Source organism: Podarcis pityusensis (assembly GCF_964106645.2).
Source record: "Podarcis pityusensis genome assembly, chromosome: 15".
Lineage (NCBI taxonomy): Eukaryota > Metazoa > Chordata > Lepidosauria > Squamata > Lacertidae > Podarcis > Podarcis pityusensis.
Genome location: NC_138040.1, coordinates 7875428 through 7894951, shown reverse-complemented (window position 1 = coordinate 7894951; position 19524 = coordinate 7875428). Strand labels below are relative to the sequence as shown.

General features: G+C 44.0%; 1 protein-coding gene across 45 annotated transcripts in view; it reads left to right on the top strand.

Moving 5' to 3' along the window:
- MSI2 (musashi RNA binding protein 2) overlaps nucleotides 1-19524 on the top strand; it is a 448144-nt gene that overhangs the window by 256148 nt on the left and 172472 nt on the right. For all 45 annotated transcript variants that reach the window (XR_013979845.1, XR_013979846.1, XR_013979847.1 and 42 more), the window contains one exon: nucleotides 6427-6475. Coding sequence is in view for 41 of the 45 variants with exons in the window: in XM_080983060.1 (XP_080839186.1) it covers nucleotides 6427-6475 (49 nt within the window). In the remaining 4 variants the exon portion in view is untranslated. The remainder of the gene's footprint in view (nucleotides 1-6426; nucleotides 6476-19524) is intronic.

Here is a 19524-nt window from a genome sequence, read left to right as displayed (position 1 = left end):
TTGTTAGCAGTTGGGCTGGTGCTTTGGAAACTCCTGCAATGATAGTTGCTCTCCCTAGTTTAGTGAAAGGCCCATCCGAATACATGGGAGAGGGGTTGAAAGATGTCAACTTAACTTTTTTTAAAGGGTTGTTTTTAAAATTGCTTTTGACCCAAGACTAGCAGGCTTTTAGGGAGCCTGACTGATGCTCTGCTTCTTGGCAGGAGAAATTGTGGAAGGGCCTGTCATAAGGAGGAGTTACTCAGTCACTGGGCTCTGCCTTGTAGCTCATGGAAGTGGTATCCCAAAGGATAGTGACACCCTGCTTGACTTGACTCAAGAGCAGGAATTCACCGGTAGTATAAAATCCCTGTTTTCTCCCTGAGCAGTACTGATTAAAGACAGTGTGGCACCCCCCCCTTTCTTTTTAAAAACTGCCTTAGGAAGTAAACATTAAATAAACCAAAGCCCATTACTTGAACTTTGCCAGAAAGTAAATTATATTTGTTTGATCAGAGAGAGGAAATGGGACATATTTATTAAGTCTTAAGTTTGTTTTTGTTTTTAATTTTGCAGCAAATGCTACTTTTCTGTCTACCCTCACCACAGTTTCGAACTGCTGAGACTTTTGAGAGCATTTAGTAATGCCCTGATATTTGATGCTCTTAATTAGTTTGGATTAATCAGTTCTTGTGAGCTGCCATATCGAGCCATGTGGGGATAACTGTTTTTTGTGGTTGTGCTTTGCCTTTTACAAAGGAACATTTTGCACTGGTAAATGCTTTTATTTTGTTCAGCGGAAAAGCTTCTTTGTAGTGCTCAAGAGCTGGGGTGGAGAGACCTGCCTGTAGAACATCTGGGCCATCCCTGAGGAGCACCCATGACTTCTCCTTGCTTGGCAAAAATTGCAGGTAGCCATGTTGGGAGACATAATCACAGAGTAACAAGAGAGTGCCTTTATTTGGGACAAGCGAAAAAGGCACATGGAATAAAGACACATCCATAAAGAAAGTGTCAAAACTCTTCATCAGGCTATGGCGGGGGGACGGGATAGAAAGGGGTGGGGAGGGGACGTGTTTGATGGACCTTAATCTTCCTACGCATCTGAAGTTTGTAACAGCCTTAACATGGAGTAAAAAAGAAGTTAGGTTTTGGCCAGCCTTAATAAAACAGACAAACACACACAATTGAACCACAGGTTACTGAGAGAAAGGCAATGGCTGGTTTCTTTTTGAAAATGTGAAAACTGCAGCGACTTGAGTTCTGACTCCAGTACTCCATATTTAGAGGCAGAGGCAGCATGCCGCTGAATACCATTACAGCGATACCTCTGGTTACGAACTTAATTTGTTCTGGAGGTCCGTTCTTAAGCTGAAACCGTTCTTATCCTGAGACGCGCTTTTCACTAACAGGGCCTCCCTCTGTGCACGCGCCTCCGGTACACAATTTCCGTTCGCATCCTGGGGCAAAGTTCGCAACCAGGAGCAGCCCCTTCGGGTTAGCGGAGCTTGTAACCTGAAGCGTTTGTAACCAGAAGTGTTTGTAACCAGAGGTGCCACTGTACTAGGGAGGCTGTCCTTTCCTTTGTCCTGTCCTTTTGTGTGGGCTTCCTGGAGGGAAATGGTGGCTGTTGTGGGAGGCAGGGTACTGGACAAGATCGATGTTTTGTAAGAGGAATGTATATAAATACTTCTATAAATAAAAAAGATACTTCATTTATTTCACATCTCTCTTTAAAGGTGTGCGTGCATACATACACTCCTCTTGGTTACACACTCCTTGTAATGAATCAAAACCAAGACAAATGGGATTAACTCCTGGACTATATTTTGCAAACTGCTTCCAAATCTTGCTAGAGTTTCATTAGGGCTTCATGGGCCAATATGGCTGGGGGAATGAGAGAGATCAATTTTCTTAACCTCTGGTTTTCATGCCAGGTACCTTGACTTTTCTTTCCTCCCTTGATGGGAAGGCACAAGAAGCTTGTGTCCTGTTGGAAAAGACACCCGTGAGAAAGTCTATTCTTTTTAGCTTTTGCATATTCAGATGCCTACTGGTTTCTCTTCAGGCTGTTGTGCTTAGATTTCAGGGGCATTAATGGGACTGACTGAATGAATAACCGCATTCTAACTCTCAGCCCCTTTACCTGGCAATGATATGATATTCTCATTCTCTCTCTCTCTCTCTCTCTCTCTCTCTCTGTGTGTGTGTGTGTGTGTGTTGATCCCTAAACTCCCCCCTTTCCTGTCAACTTACATGTTTTATTTTGTAGAGGGATTATAGAATTTCTCTTTCCTTGCTGCACTTTATCTGTTCAGGGGGTATTGAGTAGTGCCATTGTGTCACTTGGCTGCTGAGGAAAGAGGCTATTCTTCTGTGACAATGGGTGCCCTACAAAAAAAAAAAAATCACGTGGGGTGGGGCAAACTTAGGGCTGAGGCAGAGATAAAATGTTCTGACCTTAGGAAGCACAACAAAAAGGATAACCAATTAGGCTTGGCTTGAAAGGGCATCCTGGCTTTAAAACATCCAGGGGTATCACCCACTGGTAGGTACAAACAAAAAGCGGTGCTTGGGAGAACTTCGTCCAGCTCCACCCAGTATTATAACTCCCAGCATTGTCTGTCTCTTTTTGTCTCTGCTGAAACCTTTCCCCCCTTCCTTTTTACTGGGCTGTTTTCAGAGCCTAATCCAAAATTCTTGTTTATTTTCCCACCATCATCAGTCCGAGTTAATCAGAAATGTCATAACCCTGCCGTTTGCTCCTCAGTATGAATGCCCGAACTTTCATCTCATCACCCTGGCATATTTGAGCACTTTATAGCTGTGCACTGCACACTGGGCACCCCATGGGAGTCCAGGCACCACCCCACCCCAGTCATACAAGGGATAATGTTCACCACAAAGTGATAAAAGTGTTACAGTAGGGAAAGAAAGAGAATCAAAATTGTCCCTCTAAAGCAGGTCATAGCTCTGAAGGAGCCAGTAGGTGGCAGGGCCAAGATTCCACTCCCCATGGCAAGATTGTTCATGTATTAGTCTTCCAAGAATGGCAAGGCATGATGGTGTTATGCATGACGGCGTTTTAATGGAACAGTGTGGTGAAGTGGTTGCAATGTCACACTAGAACCAGAGAGAACTGGGCTTGGATCCTTATTCGGCCATAAACGTATACTTCTCAGTACTTTATAAGGTTGTTGTGAATATAAAACAGGAGAGGGGCACCATATGAACTGTCTGGTGGGATACATTTTTTTAAAAAAATGCTTACTGCACCCCACAATCCATACATTGGGATGTCCTGCATATACAGTTACAAATCAATATCTGAGGTAGTAAGGAATCTAATTTATGGTTCGGTAGGGGGAGAGAGCCTTTTTATTGTTGCCATTGTTAACCAATTGGAATTCAACAACAACAACCACCTCTGACGTAAGTCCATCAAGTAAAATTAGATGAATGAATTTTCCAGTTGAGAGTGAGGAATACGTTAGTAATGAAGGCATTGGACAATTCCCTGCACCCAAACTTGCTCTTGCAAATACATGTGCAATACTTTTATGAACCTGTTGCTCGGGTAGGCTGAAGTTTGGTGAGGGGGGAATTCATGTGCCAACTGGCTTGCAGCACCGTCACCTAGGTTACAGCTAATGCGGAGATGACTGCGTCACTGTGTGTGGTGCTCTCCCCTTGGACAAAGAGCAGCTCCCTTGTCGACTGAGTTCCTTGCTGTTTGTTACCCTAGCGACAAAAGTAGCTTAAAGCAACTCTGTGAACAAAGGGACTTCAGAGTGTCTGCCTCCTGGGAACTCACCGAAACTTTTCGCCATCACGATGAGTTGCATCCGGTTCAAATCAGTTAATAATTCTATAAACTGACTCCGGGGTAGGGGCCAGAGGGCTGAACCCCTCTGCTATCAGGGCCAGCGGGAGATGAGGCTGCCCGACTCTGGCTCCTCCTTCCCAAAACACACAGTCCATTGTAGCAGAATGAAGTGGCAGAGTCCTGCTGCAGGTGATAAAGCTATATAGAACTATAGAATTGTAGAGTTGGAAGGGACCCTGAGGATCATCTAGTCCAACCCTTGGCAATGCAGGAATATGCAGCTGTCCCATGCGGGAATCAAACCTGCAACCTTGGTGTTGTCAGCACCATTAAATGGTACAGGCAGCCTGAGTGGTTCAGTTGGTTAGTGGATGGTGCTGATACTACATACAGTGGTACCTCGGGTTACATACACTTCAGGTTACAGACTCCACTAACCCAGAAATAGGACCTCGGGTTAAGAACTTTGCTTCAGGATAAGAACAGAAATCGTGCAGCAGCAGCGCAGCGACAGCGGGAGGCCCCATTAGCTAAAATGGTGCTTCAGGTTAAGAACAGTTTCAGGTTAAGAACAGACCTCCAGAACGAATTAAGTACTTAACCCGAGATACCACTGTACTATCCTTCCGTTTACAACAGTGAGTCAAAGAGTACCTTTATACACAATGAGGGGCAGGAAAGGATCTCCCCCGACCAATAATTTTTACGAATTGCATCTGCTTTAAATGCAGATGATAAAATGTTTTGTAGACCCATAGTTCACAACTTTCTGAGCCTTTCAAGCACTGTTGATGATCAAACAAAGTTGTTCCTGATCTACAGAGCTAAATAAAGCATGACATCCATTCAAGAGGCTTTTATTTATTGCCATCCTGGTTTGTTTGTTTTTTAAATCAGATTCCTTATTAAATCTCCATTTGGTTAAGACTATTATTTTGACTTGCTTCACTTCCAGACAAATTCTTTTGGACATTTCTTTTAAGGGCACAGTATTATGCCAGTGAAACGTCCTGAAAACTCTACAGGGACAGCACGTGGTGATGGTGGGAATGAATGATGTGGCTGAAAATAATTCAGAGTACTGTTTTATCTTTCTGAAAGCAGTACTTTCAGAAAGAGTGTTGAACCTAGGTGTGGCTGTGCAGATTAAAGGTAGGTGGAATAAATCATGCAAATAATGACAGAACTTGAAAGCCATTTTTTGTCACACTTGGATACATTTAGTCAGTCAAGACCCTTCTCTTCTCTGAAGTGGAAATGCCAGAACCAATGCAAATGTAGCCTCCCGCTCCCCCTTTCCCACAATCTCCTGTGGCTTTTCAAAAGGGCTTTTGAGTACCTTTGTGGCTGATCAGGTTTCTGCCTTGGACACCCTGTTGGAACCTCTTAAGGGTCAGTGGCTTTCCCCAAGGAAGGTCAGGGCTTTATATTTTCAGCTGAGTCTGTGGGTGTGTCTCTTATGTTCCCCCAGCTGCTGTGGTAGATTGGTGAGGGGGTGAGAGAAGTGGGGGGGGGGGGCTTCAATTTCAGGAGGGGTTTTTTGGACAAAGAGGCTTTTGAGCTGGGCAATACTGTGTGTGGTATCAGTTTTATTACGGGGTTTTTTTTTGGGGGGGGGAGTAAGTTCCTAATGGTTGTACTTATTTGCTTCCCTGCAGCTTCCCTGAAGGTAGGGACTGTTGGTGGGGGAGCTGGCAGGGAGCTATCTTGAGTTGTATCCAATGTCTACCTTTAAGTTAAAGTCACTTATTTGTTGCGCCGGCAGAATGTTGTTGCACAAGGGAAAACACAAGTAGCATTACAAAGATTGTGGTACAGTGTATTGTACAACAAGAATAAGCTGTTGCACTACTTTTTCCTCTGTTACCTTTTTTTGGGGTGTCTACATGTTCTTGTGTAATAATAATAACAAAAACAATACCAGCTGTTATACAACAAGCTTCCGCTAGCACACCTGTTGTGCTGGAGTCCTTTCTTGTGCAGCCTGCCATTTGCGAGTGCAAGGGCTCATGCGTTAGCAGACAGAGCAGGTTGGATACAGGCCCCCGGTTCAGCAGTAGCCTTCTTTTAAAACTGGAACTCTACTTGGATCCCACTCATAAAGCTGTCACAGGGTTGGATCCAACATAACCCACGATACAGGAACTGTCTGGGGCCAATGGGAAAACCCATGGTGATGCTGGACCTCTTGGGATGCACTTCTTTTGGATGCACCTCTGCTGCTGTTGCCTTGAATCTCAGACACCAATGTAATAAAACAATGAAAATGCACATTCATATGTTTGTAGGACAATATGCAAAAGTATTTATCAAAAGTCCATTACTGCAGATACAACTGTTGCCCCTTTTGAAGTTAAACCACGCATAAGTATGCTAATAATAAGAATGGATTTGGTATTATCTACATTAAGATTTAATACTATGCACTCCTTTCTTATGTCCTCATCTATAAATGCTCTCTTTTCTTTTTGTAATCAATTTTATGCGTGTATGCAAATATTTATATGTTTCTGATGTCATACAAAGGAAAAGTGGCTTTGGGGACCATCAGCTGCTTTCTGGTATAACTTTAAGCACTTTTTTGAATACCTTTAAACCAAACTCCTTGTTGTGTCTTGCAGGTAGAGGATGCCATGCTTATGTTTGACAAGACTACCAACAGACATAGAGGTAAGTTGGGGAAACAATCCCCAGGTCTGATGCTACTTTTTCACATTGGTTGGATATTTTGTGTTTAAATGAGTGTGTTATGAATGGCTTTCTGGATCAAAGGATAGTTTAATTCCCCATACAACAAGAGTTCCCCTCAGTTGGAGAAGCACCAATCTAGTTGTGAAGTTGTGAATCTTTCTCTCTCAGTGACCAAGATTCTGCAGTGATAATATTTGGCTTCAGGTGTTTCAAGAGGTTTTTGAAGTTCTAAAATCGTAGAATTGGAAGGGACCCTGTGGATCATCTAGTCCAGCCACCTGCAGTGCAGGAATCTCAACTCAGCATGCGTGACAGATGGCCCTCCAGCCCCTGCTTAGAAACCTCGAGAATCCACCACCTCCCAAGGGAGACCATTCAGCTGTCAAACAGCTCTTCCTGTCAAAATGTTCTTTCTGATGTTTAGTTGGAATCTCCTTTCTTATAGCTTGAATCCATTGTGTCATATTTGATAAGTTCCCTTTTCAGGCTTTGCTCTTGGTTTCTGTGTTGGTAGACTTGGGATCTGGGCAAGTATGAAAAGTGACAGAACAGTTGCTTAGGTCAGCATTTCCCAACCTTGGGCCTCCAGCTGTTTTTAGACTACAACTCCCATAATCCTCAGCTAGCAAGACCAGTGGTCAGGGATGATGGGAACTGTAGTTCGAAAACAGCTGGAGGCCCAAGGTTGGGAAACACTGGCTTAGGTTACGTGGTTACCACTACAACTCTACCTGATGTGGAAGAAACCACAGCCAAAGGTGCTCTAAGTGTTTGCACGTGAAACCTTTCTCTAGTCCCTGACACATTTGATCCCTGGTAAGGGTGAGAGATTGAGTTGTAAACTACATTGCTGTGGCTTCTGTATCCTGTATCCACATGAGAATGTGGATTTTACAAAACAAATCATGGAAGCTATGAAAGCCTTGAACTGACAATTTGAGCAAAGAGGAGGGAAAATTCATACTCATAGCAGGGATGAGCTGCCTACAAAATCTTCATGTAGTGGTGAGAGTTTGCACACACTGTTTTTTGCTGCCGGTTGTCGCCACCTGTAAACTTTATCGTCCTCACTAGTAGCCTAGTGGAAAAAGGGGAAACTGTTTAAGACAAATCTTCATTGTACCGCTAGACCTCATGTACACTGGGGACTTCTTTTTTCACTTGTATCCCCTTTCTGGAAATACATGGAAGCTTGCTTGAAATGGAGGCTGTAGCCTGGCCATTTCCCATTGGCAAACGTGTCACCAAATGTTGAACGTTCGTGCACACAAAGGCATTGAAAAGAAGCAAGGTAGGTCTTTGGTTTTGTGTTTTTGCAAATGAAAGCAAATGCCCATAGAGAGGAATTTTAGAGAGGTCTAGTTCTCTCTGTTGTCGTGGTTTTTCTATATGGTGAGCTGAAGTTCCACTACACATTTGCGCTGCAATTGGTCTGTGATGGCCTCCGTTATGCATACATGATTTAATCCCAGTTTCTGAGCCCATACAAAAGGGCCCAGCATTATAGTTGGCTGGTCAAATAAGCCGTGGATGTCCTCTACAGTTGGTTTCACACAACTGGCAAAGACACTGGACTGTGGATAGATATGTAGTGGTTTATAACTCTGTGGAGGATTCAGATGGGGAGTACTGAGTGACCTTGAAGTCTGAAGTCCTCCTCAGCTACAATAGGACCTTGGAATGTGTCTTTTACTGGGCTGTGGATACTAAAACACATCCTGAGAAACATCTTGGGGGGGTTAATGTTTTAGGGGCTGGATCATGGTCAGCGTTGGGCTTTGGAGGCTTTTCTGTGAAATGTAAGCAGGTGGGGTAACACTGCATGAATAAAACCAGTGGAGTGTCAGCCAAGCATCTTGCAGGAGATTTTTGAACAATGGCTCCTGTCTACAGAGCTGCCAATTTGCATCTGTGCCCTCTTGATAGATGCAAAGTTAAAACCTTTGTCTCTCTTGCATTGAGAGTAGTGTGCTTTTCTCTCCTCAAGGCCCTCAGGTTCACTACTAATGCTTTCTTTCCAAATCGCTGCTTGACTGTTCACCTCTGCCGTTTGTCCACTTGTTTCTCCCTGGAATTTTCAGCATGAAAGCATTTTGAAGTGAGGGCACCCATGTTTTGCATTTGCCAGTTAACTGTCTTGACTCAAAATAAATATCCTTTCCAAGCGCAGCTGAGGAGTTTTGGGGGTTACAGTTGACCTTGGTGAACGAGCACAGTCAATGCTATCTGTCTTGTGTGGCATTGGCTTATCAGTGCTTGAACAGGTATGGCATCCACTGTTCTTGCTCCCCGACTGTAACCATGTGTAACATTTCTCACATTTGAATCCAGTTAAAGTTTGGGTTCTTTATTCCCCCCCCCCCCCCGAAATCTGATAGCCTGACAGCTTGCAAAGACATAATGAGAAGATGTTCAATAGGGAAGCAGCCAAACAGCCCTGGTGTGGTCTCCATGTGCCATTTCCCTCAGGCAGCATAAAAGGTGGCAAGTTTTAGAATGGAAATAGCAAAGGCGCTTTGGTGTCAAATTCTGGGGCTTGATTTTTCTTGTTAAGGGAGTAGATTTTCCCCTCCCAAAAGGATTTAATTAATGTCCCTGAGGCAGACTACAGTAACTTCTTGTTGGCACTTTTTCTCACCTGTAGCTTTGCTGAAGTGTGAGCAGAGCCAATTCCCATCAGTAACTTCCCCACCTTCCCACCTCTTTCAGATTTCGCCCTCTGGCAATGATCTGCGAAGGGTGCTGTGGGTGAAATTAGGCTGTTGCTCCTTGGTGCTGGACTTCCTGGCAGCTGAGCTCCAGGCAAGCTGCAGCCTGCTTGAGAGCAGCTGTCCTAGTTGATAGGGAAGTGTGAGGCAGCCTTCCCTTGGGAGCTGCTCACCAACTGCCTCCCAGAATCTGTCTAGATTGGCCAAGTCCCTACTGATTGGTGGCATTGGGCATGAATGTTGGCAACATTTCTCTCCGCCTTCCCGCCTTCCTCCCTTCTTTTGGTCTGCGTCTAAGCTGAGGAAACGAGAGAACATAGCAAGCTTATCCCTCTGTGGCATCATCTGCACCACACATTTGAAGCAGTATCATACCACTTTCAACAGTTATGGCTTCTCCCAAAGAATCCTGGGAGCTCTAGCTTGTTGAGGGTGCTGAGAGTTATGAGATACCCCATGTCATCTCACAGAGCTACAGTCCCCAGGATATCCTTATTCCTTGGGAAGAGAGATGGACTGTTAAATCACTCTGGGAATTGTAGTTCTGTGTGGGAAATGAGAGACTCCAGACAAAGCCCTTGTTCAGAATCTCAGGAATCTACATAAGGACTCATCATACCCCCAGATCAACTCACTTGCCTGCAAGTGGAGAGGAAGCATATATAAGCACTTCCAGAAGGAAAAGATAATTGAGCTATGTGGTCTTTGGCTGACCTGCACATAGTATATCACAACCATTCCCTCTGTTTGGCTCCATATACAGCACACATCAGCCAGAGCCCATGGAGGTCAGTTACCTTACCAAGGGAGCATCAGTTTACACAAGGCCTCCCAGCGATCAGATTGTGTTGTAACCTGACTGTCACCTCTGTTCTGCTGTCTGGGGAGAATAGAGTTGTTCTCATTATGGTGGCATCACACACACACACACACACACACACACACACTCACTGCACTCAGAAATTTAACATGGTAGGAATGCCAGTCTTCCCCCTGACCTGCTATATTTCTAGGTGCAAATATTCCCCCTCTCTTTATTTTCTAATTTGGAGGAGCATTTCATTATGTGGCCTAGAGAAGTACAGTGCAGATACATTAGATTTTCTCCAACTCAGTGAGAAGTAGGCCTAAAAAATCCATTGTTTCAATACCAAACTCTTGGTATAATGTCGATATAAGCCACACCCACCCACACCATGTTTAACACTAAACCCGATGGCTGAGGCGGAGGCAGATATAGTTTATGGTTTCTGTTTCCAATTGGAAACAGAGCTCCCGAGAGTTGTCCCATCGATTTCTCAAGCACTGAATTGCTTAGTGTTTATACTCTGAGAAGAGGAAGGCATTTCGCCAATGGCTGTTCCGATTGTCTTATAAGCCACAAATGTGTCAGCTTCTTGGAGTAATGTGTGTAGTGAATTTGTTTAGGGAATCTGCCAAACAAAAGTTTAGAGCCTTCGAGTAAAATCAGGGTCTGTTACAAGCCCAGGAAATTTCGCATGAGGACAGTAGCCAAACCCCATTTCCTACAACGCCAAACAGCTGGTGAGAGGAAAGCCTTACCTCACCTTCCACTGTCATGGCAGAACTGGGAGCTCAGAAAACTGGAGTAAAAATGATTAGCTTAGTATTCTCTTAAATGTTTGCATTTCAAATTATGCTTCCCAGAACTCCCATCTCCTTCCCCCCATCCCCAATAAAATGAGACCGATTGTGACCTACCTCATAGGGTTGCTGTAAGTGTAATGCTCTATTCTGCTAGGTAAAATGTAAGAAAGAAAAAAGGAATGTGGAAATGTTTTAAAGATGTGTCAGAGAGAGAAGGGGAGGGAGGGGGGAAGCAAACATGTTTGTGCACTGTGCATGTTAGCCGCCTAACTTAAAGAGGGGGTGGGTGGGACTAGATTTAAGAGGGTCTCATCTCTTTTGATGCTGAACTGCCTTGATGCTGGTAGAGGAGAAAAGGTTGATATGAACTAGGGAGTGCGCTACAGGAGATGTATATATCAAAGTTTTAGAACTGAATTGTAATAATAAAAGATAGTTGGCAGCAAATTATTTTATAAATTAATTCCAGACTATATTGAGGTGTTTGGGGTCAATTGGAATCGCTTCTCTTCGTCTCATGGAGCGAGTAGAATTTAAATACCTGTGTGTGCATTCTACAAGGACGAAACTAGATAAAGATTATCGAATACATTGTAAATTGGATACAAAACAAACGATAAAAGTATGGTCATGCTGTGATTACTGCCAATTGTGTTGCTGTTCTGATCACTGAGAATAGGTAAGGTCTGAAGTAGGCATATTCTGTGACAAATGCAGGTTCTGGCATCAGCCCATAGTGGGGATATTTACTTAATTTGTGCACTTGTGCGGAAACAGGACATTGTGATAGTATTCTCTACGTATCAGAATGCAGTTCCCACCAGTGTGCTAGAAAATGAAGGTGGAGCCAATTTGAAAGCACACCATGGGCATGTCCAGTTAGCTGCTTTCCCATGCTGTGAACACCAACCCTACCCTCTTATCAGCTACATGATTCTGTGTGCATTTTTGGCATCATTGCATCTAGCTCCCCCCATGTTCACAGTACCTTTCAGAGACACTGGAAATGCAGGGGGTGAATAGCTAACAGCTAAGAGCCACAGCCTTTGCTATTGCTTCTGGTTCTCCCTGCTTCTTCCATAGCCTCTTTCTTCCTAGGCAGCCTGATAGAATACTACTTTTCTCCCTGTCTTTGGCTCACAATCCCCAGGACCGCTAGGTTAAAACCCAACCCAAAGGGATACCTGTGCTTGCTGTCTAATTTCTTTTTCTCATTCTGAGTTCCTTTGTTCCCACCAAGAGATTGGAATAAGGGGTTGGAGTCCAGGCCAGGCTTTTTCTGGTCAACAAGTTCAAAAGTGACTTGTTAGCAGTATGCAGTTCCTGAGATTCAGGCTCTTCTCTTCTCCTGCACAACCAAGTTGATCACTGCCATTTCTGTATTTATTTCAATGTGATCCTAATGAAGTCCCCTTTTTCATGTGCACACGGAGGCAGACACGTTCTGCCAGTGCTGCTGTCACACCACTCCAAGCCACTACATCTTCGACGAGAAGCATGTAAATGTTATGTTTTTTGTTTAATTCTTAGAGTGAACTGCAACAAATGCAGGATCCAGAGGGAAGTAGAAAAAGGTGTTTGGGAAACCTGGTGTTATCAGGTGCAAACATGAGTGACAAGCCATCCGAGGGCAGATTCTCCTGTCAAAACATCTTTCCGTTTATCTTATCTAGCACAGAGTTAACGACTGTCGATTAGGGCTGCTTCTACAGAGGACACTTTTGACATCAACAGAGACCTCTAAGGTAAACTGGCAAAAGCTCTTTTGCTTGGAAGCAAGGCAGGTGTGGATTTTGAGGACTTTTATTGACTCTGGTTTGTTTTATAGCCTCACTTTACGACTGGTCTCGGCAGTGTCTCTGTGCACGTTTAGCATTGTTATGTGAGCTGCATTTGAAAGATTCAGAGAAACAAGGACAAGGAATTCATTCAGGAGAAACGGAGAATTCAGTGGGGCAGGAGCTGTCCGTAAGGAACAGGCCTAGCCATGTCTGCGCAACAGGACCTGCTGGTTAGACTAGGCTCATCCCTCTGAGGACTGCAAGAAGAAGTTAGGCGTGCGCTTGCTAGCTTCTGCAAGAGACCCGTGGAGACACAGCGCCTTTATCAAAGTGTTGCCTGGGGAACCAGTTCGGATCCATTCCTACCAGCAGGGCCAAATATGCTGGCCTTGTCAAGATATATGAAAAGGACAGGTCCTTGGGGATGTTTGGCACAGACTTGTCGTTTTTGTCCAGGGCTTGGAAAGGAGGCGCATTTTAAATTTCAATCCATAGCATCTATTTGGGGGCAGAATCATCCCCTCCTTGGTGCATACAGTTACTCAGTTTCACTGTCTCCCTCTTCCACATACCTCAGTGCTATTTTTTTAACCCTACTGTTAACAAAACATGTTTTTTTGGGTGTGATGTGCTATGATACGTGTGTGTTTGGGAAGCAGGATTCTAGCTGCTCCTTTGCTTTGCCTCCCTAACATTCACATTGCCCTGCACCAACCGCATCTTGTGGGTTATTGAGTCATACTTCAGTACACCAGCACCTTTGACTGCTGTTTTACACTGTCCCCTCCAACCCCAACCCCCAGAAAACCAGGAAGAATAACTTTTCTTCAGCCTATCAGCTTCGGTAGGCTACTGATGTGAATCCTACCACTATCACCAATTGAAACGGATCCCAGCACTGGTTACCAGTTACAGCGGATCGCATCTCCATACAATTCTATAACCTCCATAGGTTAACTTGTGGTTTTGTGTGAGATAAAACTTTAATACTTGGAGACTCAGGCAGAAGTTGAACAAATAAGAAAGATTTATTTTACATAATAAAGCTGGTAGAACAAATGATGCGTCAGGTGATAAAGCTCTTTCAGGAAACAGTCAATTCTAATTATATTAATTTTAGTGGATGTTACAAGCTTCTGAAAAGTTAGCAAACACACAGCTTCTTTCAAAGTTCAGTTGCATATTTTCAATTATTACTCTTCAGTTAGATGTTACAGGTTTCTAGACTAGATCAGTGGCGTAGCGTGGGTTGTCAGCACCCGGGGCAAGGCAAGTAATTTGAGCCCCCTAACCCATGGATTTTAGCAGGGGGCAGAGAGCTGCAAGTGTGAGCGCGCCCCCCCCGATGTTGCGCCCATTGCGGCCGGCCCCCCCTGCACCCCCCACGCTACACCACTAGATGGTAAATGCTTAGGTTCTTTCACATTGTTTCACTTCAATTCCTTAGACTTAATTGTTGCGGTGTTACAGCTTGTTACTTGGGTTTTTAACAAGGTGGTACTTTCTGTCAGTTTCCCAGCCTGGTATGAATCTCACTCCTGAGGTACATCTCGCAGTATTACAGATCCAGGGGATCACCAAACCCTTCTTAACTGGTTTGGGATTCTTCCCTTTTTAGAAGATCACTCCCTTCCTGACCAAAATGAGACCAAAGTAGAGTGTATCCTCACAGCTCTACTTCTCCTTGCCCAAACTCAGCCCTCTTGTCTGTTAACTCTTGTCTGAATGCTCTCACAAGACACTACAAACTGTCATTCTATCTAAGCTCAGAAACTCCTTTCTCTTGACTGTAGATGTGGATGAGAGTGGATGTTACACGCACCTCAGAACCAACTCTCTAACTCTCCTTCCAGCTCTTTCCCTTAAACTCTCTGCTAAGCTCTCTCTCAACTATCTCCCAACTATCTTGGGAACGGCTCCTTTTATATCCACTCCCAAAGTGCTGACTCCACCCCACTCTACCAATCAGAGAGAGGCTCCAGCCCTCTGGTGGAATCCTGAGGCACTGCATCCACAGACTCTGGCCTAGCTCAGCTGTCCGTTACAGCTTCCCTAAGGCTTTTTACATGCCTGCTCTCCAAACAAGCTTCAGCTGGCTTAATGCAGTTTTTGTCAATAGGCAGCTTGTTGGCAGAAGCTGCATTAAGCCCTTCCATCGACAGGGCTCTAATCCTGGTCGGATTCCACCCCAGCTCCATTAATGATAGAGTCCAACACCATGTTGCCATTGGCAATATTTCAACCGCTCCAATCATAATTGTGCACTCACGTGCAAACAACATGCTGCGCTCTCTTGCCCATATCTAAATGAGAACTAGTGTGTTGCAGTACCATGGTAGAGAACTGACAGTCACCAGGCTGGGTGCTCCCCCAAGGGGCATGCCAGTCTGGCCTGTAGCATCTCCTTCCTGCTCCCTCGCCATGCAGTTGAGCTTGGAAATCAGCCTTCTATTGTAGCCAGTTTAAAGCTTTCCCCAGCTTAATTGTAGTGTGTTCAGCTGGGTTTTGGTGGGGGATGGGGGGCTCACAGCTGGAGAAGGAAGAGTTAACCCACCCCTCTCTGTGAATTGCAGTCCTCACTCCTGCTGTAAACGTCACAGTCAGAGAGGGAGGGGTGTGTGGGTGTGTGATGTATGTGTGTCTGTGGCCACCCCACATTTTTGTCTTGGCCATGCCTACCAGAGGCATGCAACCCTTGGGCCAAAACAGTTTCCCCACCTCTGATGTGGTGGTTGGAGTGTTGGACTTAGACTAGCGAGACCCCAATTCAAATTCCTACCAACCCACAAAGCTCATTCAGTGATTTGAGGTCAATCATACATTCTCAGGCAGACCTACCTCACCAGGCTGCTGTGAGGATTAAAGGTGGGCTCATGCATGCCACCCTGAGCTTTTTATAGAAAGAGCAGTCTAACGTGGTAGATTGCAGTGGGTTGTCAATAGCTTTCTCAGTCAGAGCAGCATTTGCCAAAGGAAGAATAGATCCAATGAATGCAAAAACTTGTTTCTGCTTGTATAGATGTGAAATTCTACATACTGCATTCATATAAAAGGAAGAAGGGGGTATCCCTATGAAAGGGAAAGTTCCCGGTGCTCCATTTGATGTACCAGAATGAATAGTGCTCTGTTGAAGTTATACATAGGAATCTAGGGAGCTGCTTTATGCTGAACTAGATCACTGGTCCATCTAGCTCAGAACTGACAGGCATGATGGCTCTTCAGGATTTCAGACAAGGGACACAATCCACCAGTCAGTTTTCCTGCACAAGGCTTGTTTGGTACATTGGTGGTTGACAGGAGAACTGCCTGCGGTATTGTTTCCTCTGTAATTTGGGAGTTAAGGATAGAGTTTAGCTCTGTTGATAAGTATAGTTTAGCCTAGCAGCTGCCCACTCACCTGGAGCAAATAATGATTCCTTCTGGGTCAGGAACTTGTCAGGCCCACCACTCAAAACACCCATCTGACAACTAGGAGAGTGTAGGCAGGCAAGCAGGCTGGTTATTCTGTACAAGACTGTGATAAAGTGTTCATAGGCTGTTTTTCTGTTTATAATCCCTCACCCCACCCCAAAAAAGAGTTGGGGTGGGGTTAAATAGCGTATTAAAAGAGTTCTCTTGACTCTCTCTAAAAAGTTGATTGAGCCCCTTTTAAAAGTACCAGGATCAATCTTGAAAGGATTAAGTAATTGGAATGGGGGGAAAGTTTTATTTTGTTATCCTTGCAGCCTCCTAGATAAGATCTTAAACCCAGCAGTAGTTATTGATCTTGCGGGCTGGAAAGGATCTCTCAAGATGATGTCCTTCTAACTTCATTAGGTAAGAGAGCTCCAAAAGGCACGAGGGCTCTTGCTGAGCAGGTGAGCCAGGCTGGCTTCGGAGGCTGGCAGTGTCCAGCTCTCGCCCAGGCCCATACACTGGCAGAAAGGCTGTTTGCCCCAAGAGCCATTCTTGCTTTTCACAGGGCATCTAAGAAGGTGGGAGGCAGCGTGAAGGGGTTCTTGCTGTGAGGTGAGTGAGGAATCGGGAGGCCCAGTAATCAGGATGGGTGAAAACCAGGGTGCGGGTTCAAGGAGCAGACGGACAAACCAGGAGGCAGGATCATAGATTAAGCCCAAAGTGAGGACTGAAGGACAGTCACAGAACATAGAACCACACCAGACTCAGGAAAGATTTCATTGATTGGAACAGGAAGTCCTATTATATCTCTCTCCAGGAGGATCCAGTGGCCGTGGTGGCGCTTCACTGCCCAGAAACATGCTGCAACATATGTCATGTGGTAGTTCACCATACAGGGTGGCTGTACACAGATTGAAATCCTCTCAATTTAAGTCTCATCAGGTCCTCACAAAGGACTTTATTATTCATAGAATTATAGAATTGCATAGTGGGAGGTGACCACGAGGGTCATCTAGTCCAACCCCCAGGAATAGTCAGGCGAAAGGTAGGTGGAGGTCTTGATGCTGTAGGGATGCAGGGAGGATCAGGCAGCAGGGTCCTGGTCATGAGGAAAAAGCCTTGCAAGTTTGGTGGTCCCAGATTCTAGATTGGTATGGAATGTTGCTGTTCCACTCACACAGCAGACTTCCACTTCTGCAACAGAACTTCCCCCTCCTCTGCTCTCCCATGCAGCAGCTCCCCCCGCCCCCACTCCCGGCAAAAACTGATCCGGAAAGTTGGGAGAATCTCTGGAGCAGATTTTGGGGGCACACCGGGACAGAAGAGGAAGTGCCATTGCACAAGCGAGACTGCTCACACAGCATTGGATACAACCCTCCCTTTCTACCCTGCTGCACTCGTTTCTCACCCAGGCACTTATTATTGACTATCTCCTACCTACTTTCTGCTCATTCTCAGCAGTTACACTTTAAGCAAACTAGGAACGCTTGTTCAGACAAGCCCTGATTCTACTGGGTCAGTGTGTGTGTGTGTGTGTGTGTGTGTGTGTGTGTGTTGTGTCTCAGATACCGTAAAAGGGAATTTCAACTTAGTTTAGTGGTGTAACCCTTCAGCAATCTCTCTCTGCCCCACATCATCACCCACCCACCCTCCCTCCCTTCCTTTGGATTTTGCTTTTAAAGAAAGACGAGGAATTTGGCTTCCAGCAAATCTTGATAAATAAAAGTAATTGTCTAGGTATGGCCAGTTGGTGTAATCACTCTGTTTATTGAAGGAGACAGGAATGATGTTGTTGGTGAGATATTGTCTAAGCTCCGGCTCAGGATAATGTTTTTCTAAGGAGAAAAATAGCCTTTCATTGTTCTGTACGGATGCCAGGAATTCACTTCTGTAGCCGACCTCTGAAATTCTAATTGACGTTTTTATCTACACTATATAAAGATGATTAAGAATTGCTGCCGTTGTTTGTTTATTGCTGTCTGGCTCAAGCAAAACAAAGTCATGCATTTTAAAAAAAATTAAAGAAAGATCCTGCAGAAGTTTACCAACAAATGGATTTAGAAGAGGCAGTTCCACTGCCTAATTTAGCAGTAGCCTTAAGTTGCTTGTGACTGAGTTCTTTCTTGCCTTCCAAATTCTGCTGCTAAATCACAGGTCTTGCACATACCTTCAAGTGACCCTTGGTTCCATTTAACAGTCACTGAAAATTTAACGCTTTCCCACCTTGACCATCCTCCAAGGAGCTGTGCACATGTGGTATACACAGGATTATTGGTCATTGTTTCTATCATTTTTTTTTTAAAAAAATCATAAGTATTTTTAAAATTAAACCAAGCTATTTATAGAATATGTACCAAAAGAATCCATTTATTTATTTTTTAAAAAATATTTTACACCCAATTCCCCCTTTCCAGCCTCCTGATCTTCTTGCAACAAACCTGTGAAGTAGCTTGGGTTGAGGTACCATGCCTTGTTGTCGGAGGCTATCCAGGAAGCTTCATGTCCAAGAGGGAATTTGTTTTTGTTTTTTAAATAATATTTATTACTTTTCCAACAATTTAAACACTACAAAAAAACACACAATACAATACAATACAAAAACAGTACATAACACTAACACATTAAACTAACAAAACAAAACAAAAACAGTTTAAAACACATCAAACAGTTTCAATATCTTATCTTTCATTCACTTATTTCAATGACCTCCTCACACCTCCCTTTTTGTATTCCACTTCTGTTAATTGTTTCAGCAATTCCTTTCCATCTTCCTCTGCTTTCTATCCTTTAATTATCTTAACACATTCTAACCTTATTTTTCCCTTTAATACTCTATTAATCTATTTATACTTAATTCCTTATAACATTTCTACTAAAGCCATATAACTTCATTCCAACATTTTCCTAACATTCATTAATTTTACAGTATTTCTGTAAATAGTCTTTAAACTTCTTCCAGTCTTCTTCCACCAACTCTTCTCCCTGGTCTCGGATTCTGCCAGTCATTTCCGCCAATTCCATATAGTCCATCAACTTCATCTGCCATTCTTCCCGGGTGGGTAAATCTTGTGTCTTCCAATACTTCGCGATGAGTATTCTTGTTGCTGTTGTTGCATACATAAAAAAAGTTCTATCCTTCTTTGACACCAATTGGCCAACCATGCCCAGGAGAAAGGCCTCTGGTTTCTTCAGAAAGGTATATTTAAATACCTTTTTCATTTCGTTATAGATCATCTCCCAGAATGTCTTAATCTTTGGGCACGTCCACCAAAGGTGAAAGAATGTACCTTCAGTCTCATTACATTTCCAACATTTATTGTCGGGCAAATGATAAATTTTTGCAAGCTTGACTGGTGTCATGTACCACCTATAAATCATTTTCATTAAATTTTCTCTTAGGACATTACATGCCGTGAATTTTATACCTGTGGTCCATAACTGTTCCCAGTCAGCCATCATCATGTTATGTCCAACATCTTGTGCCCATTTAATCATAGCTGATTTCACCATTTCATCCTGAGTGTTCCATTTCAAC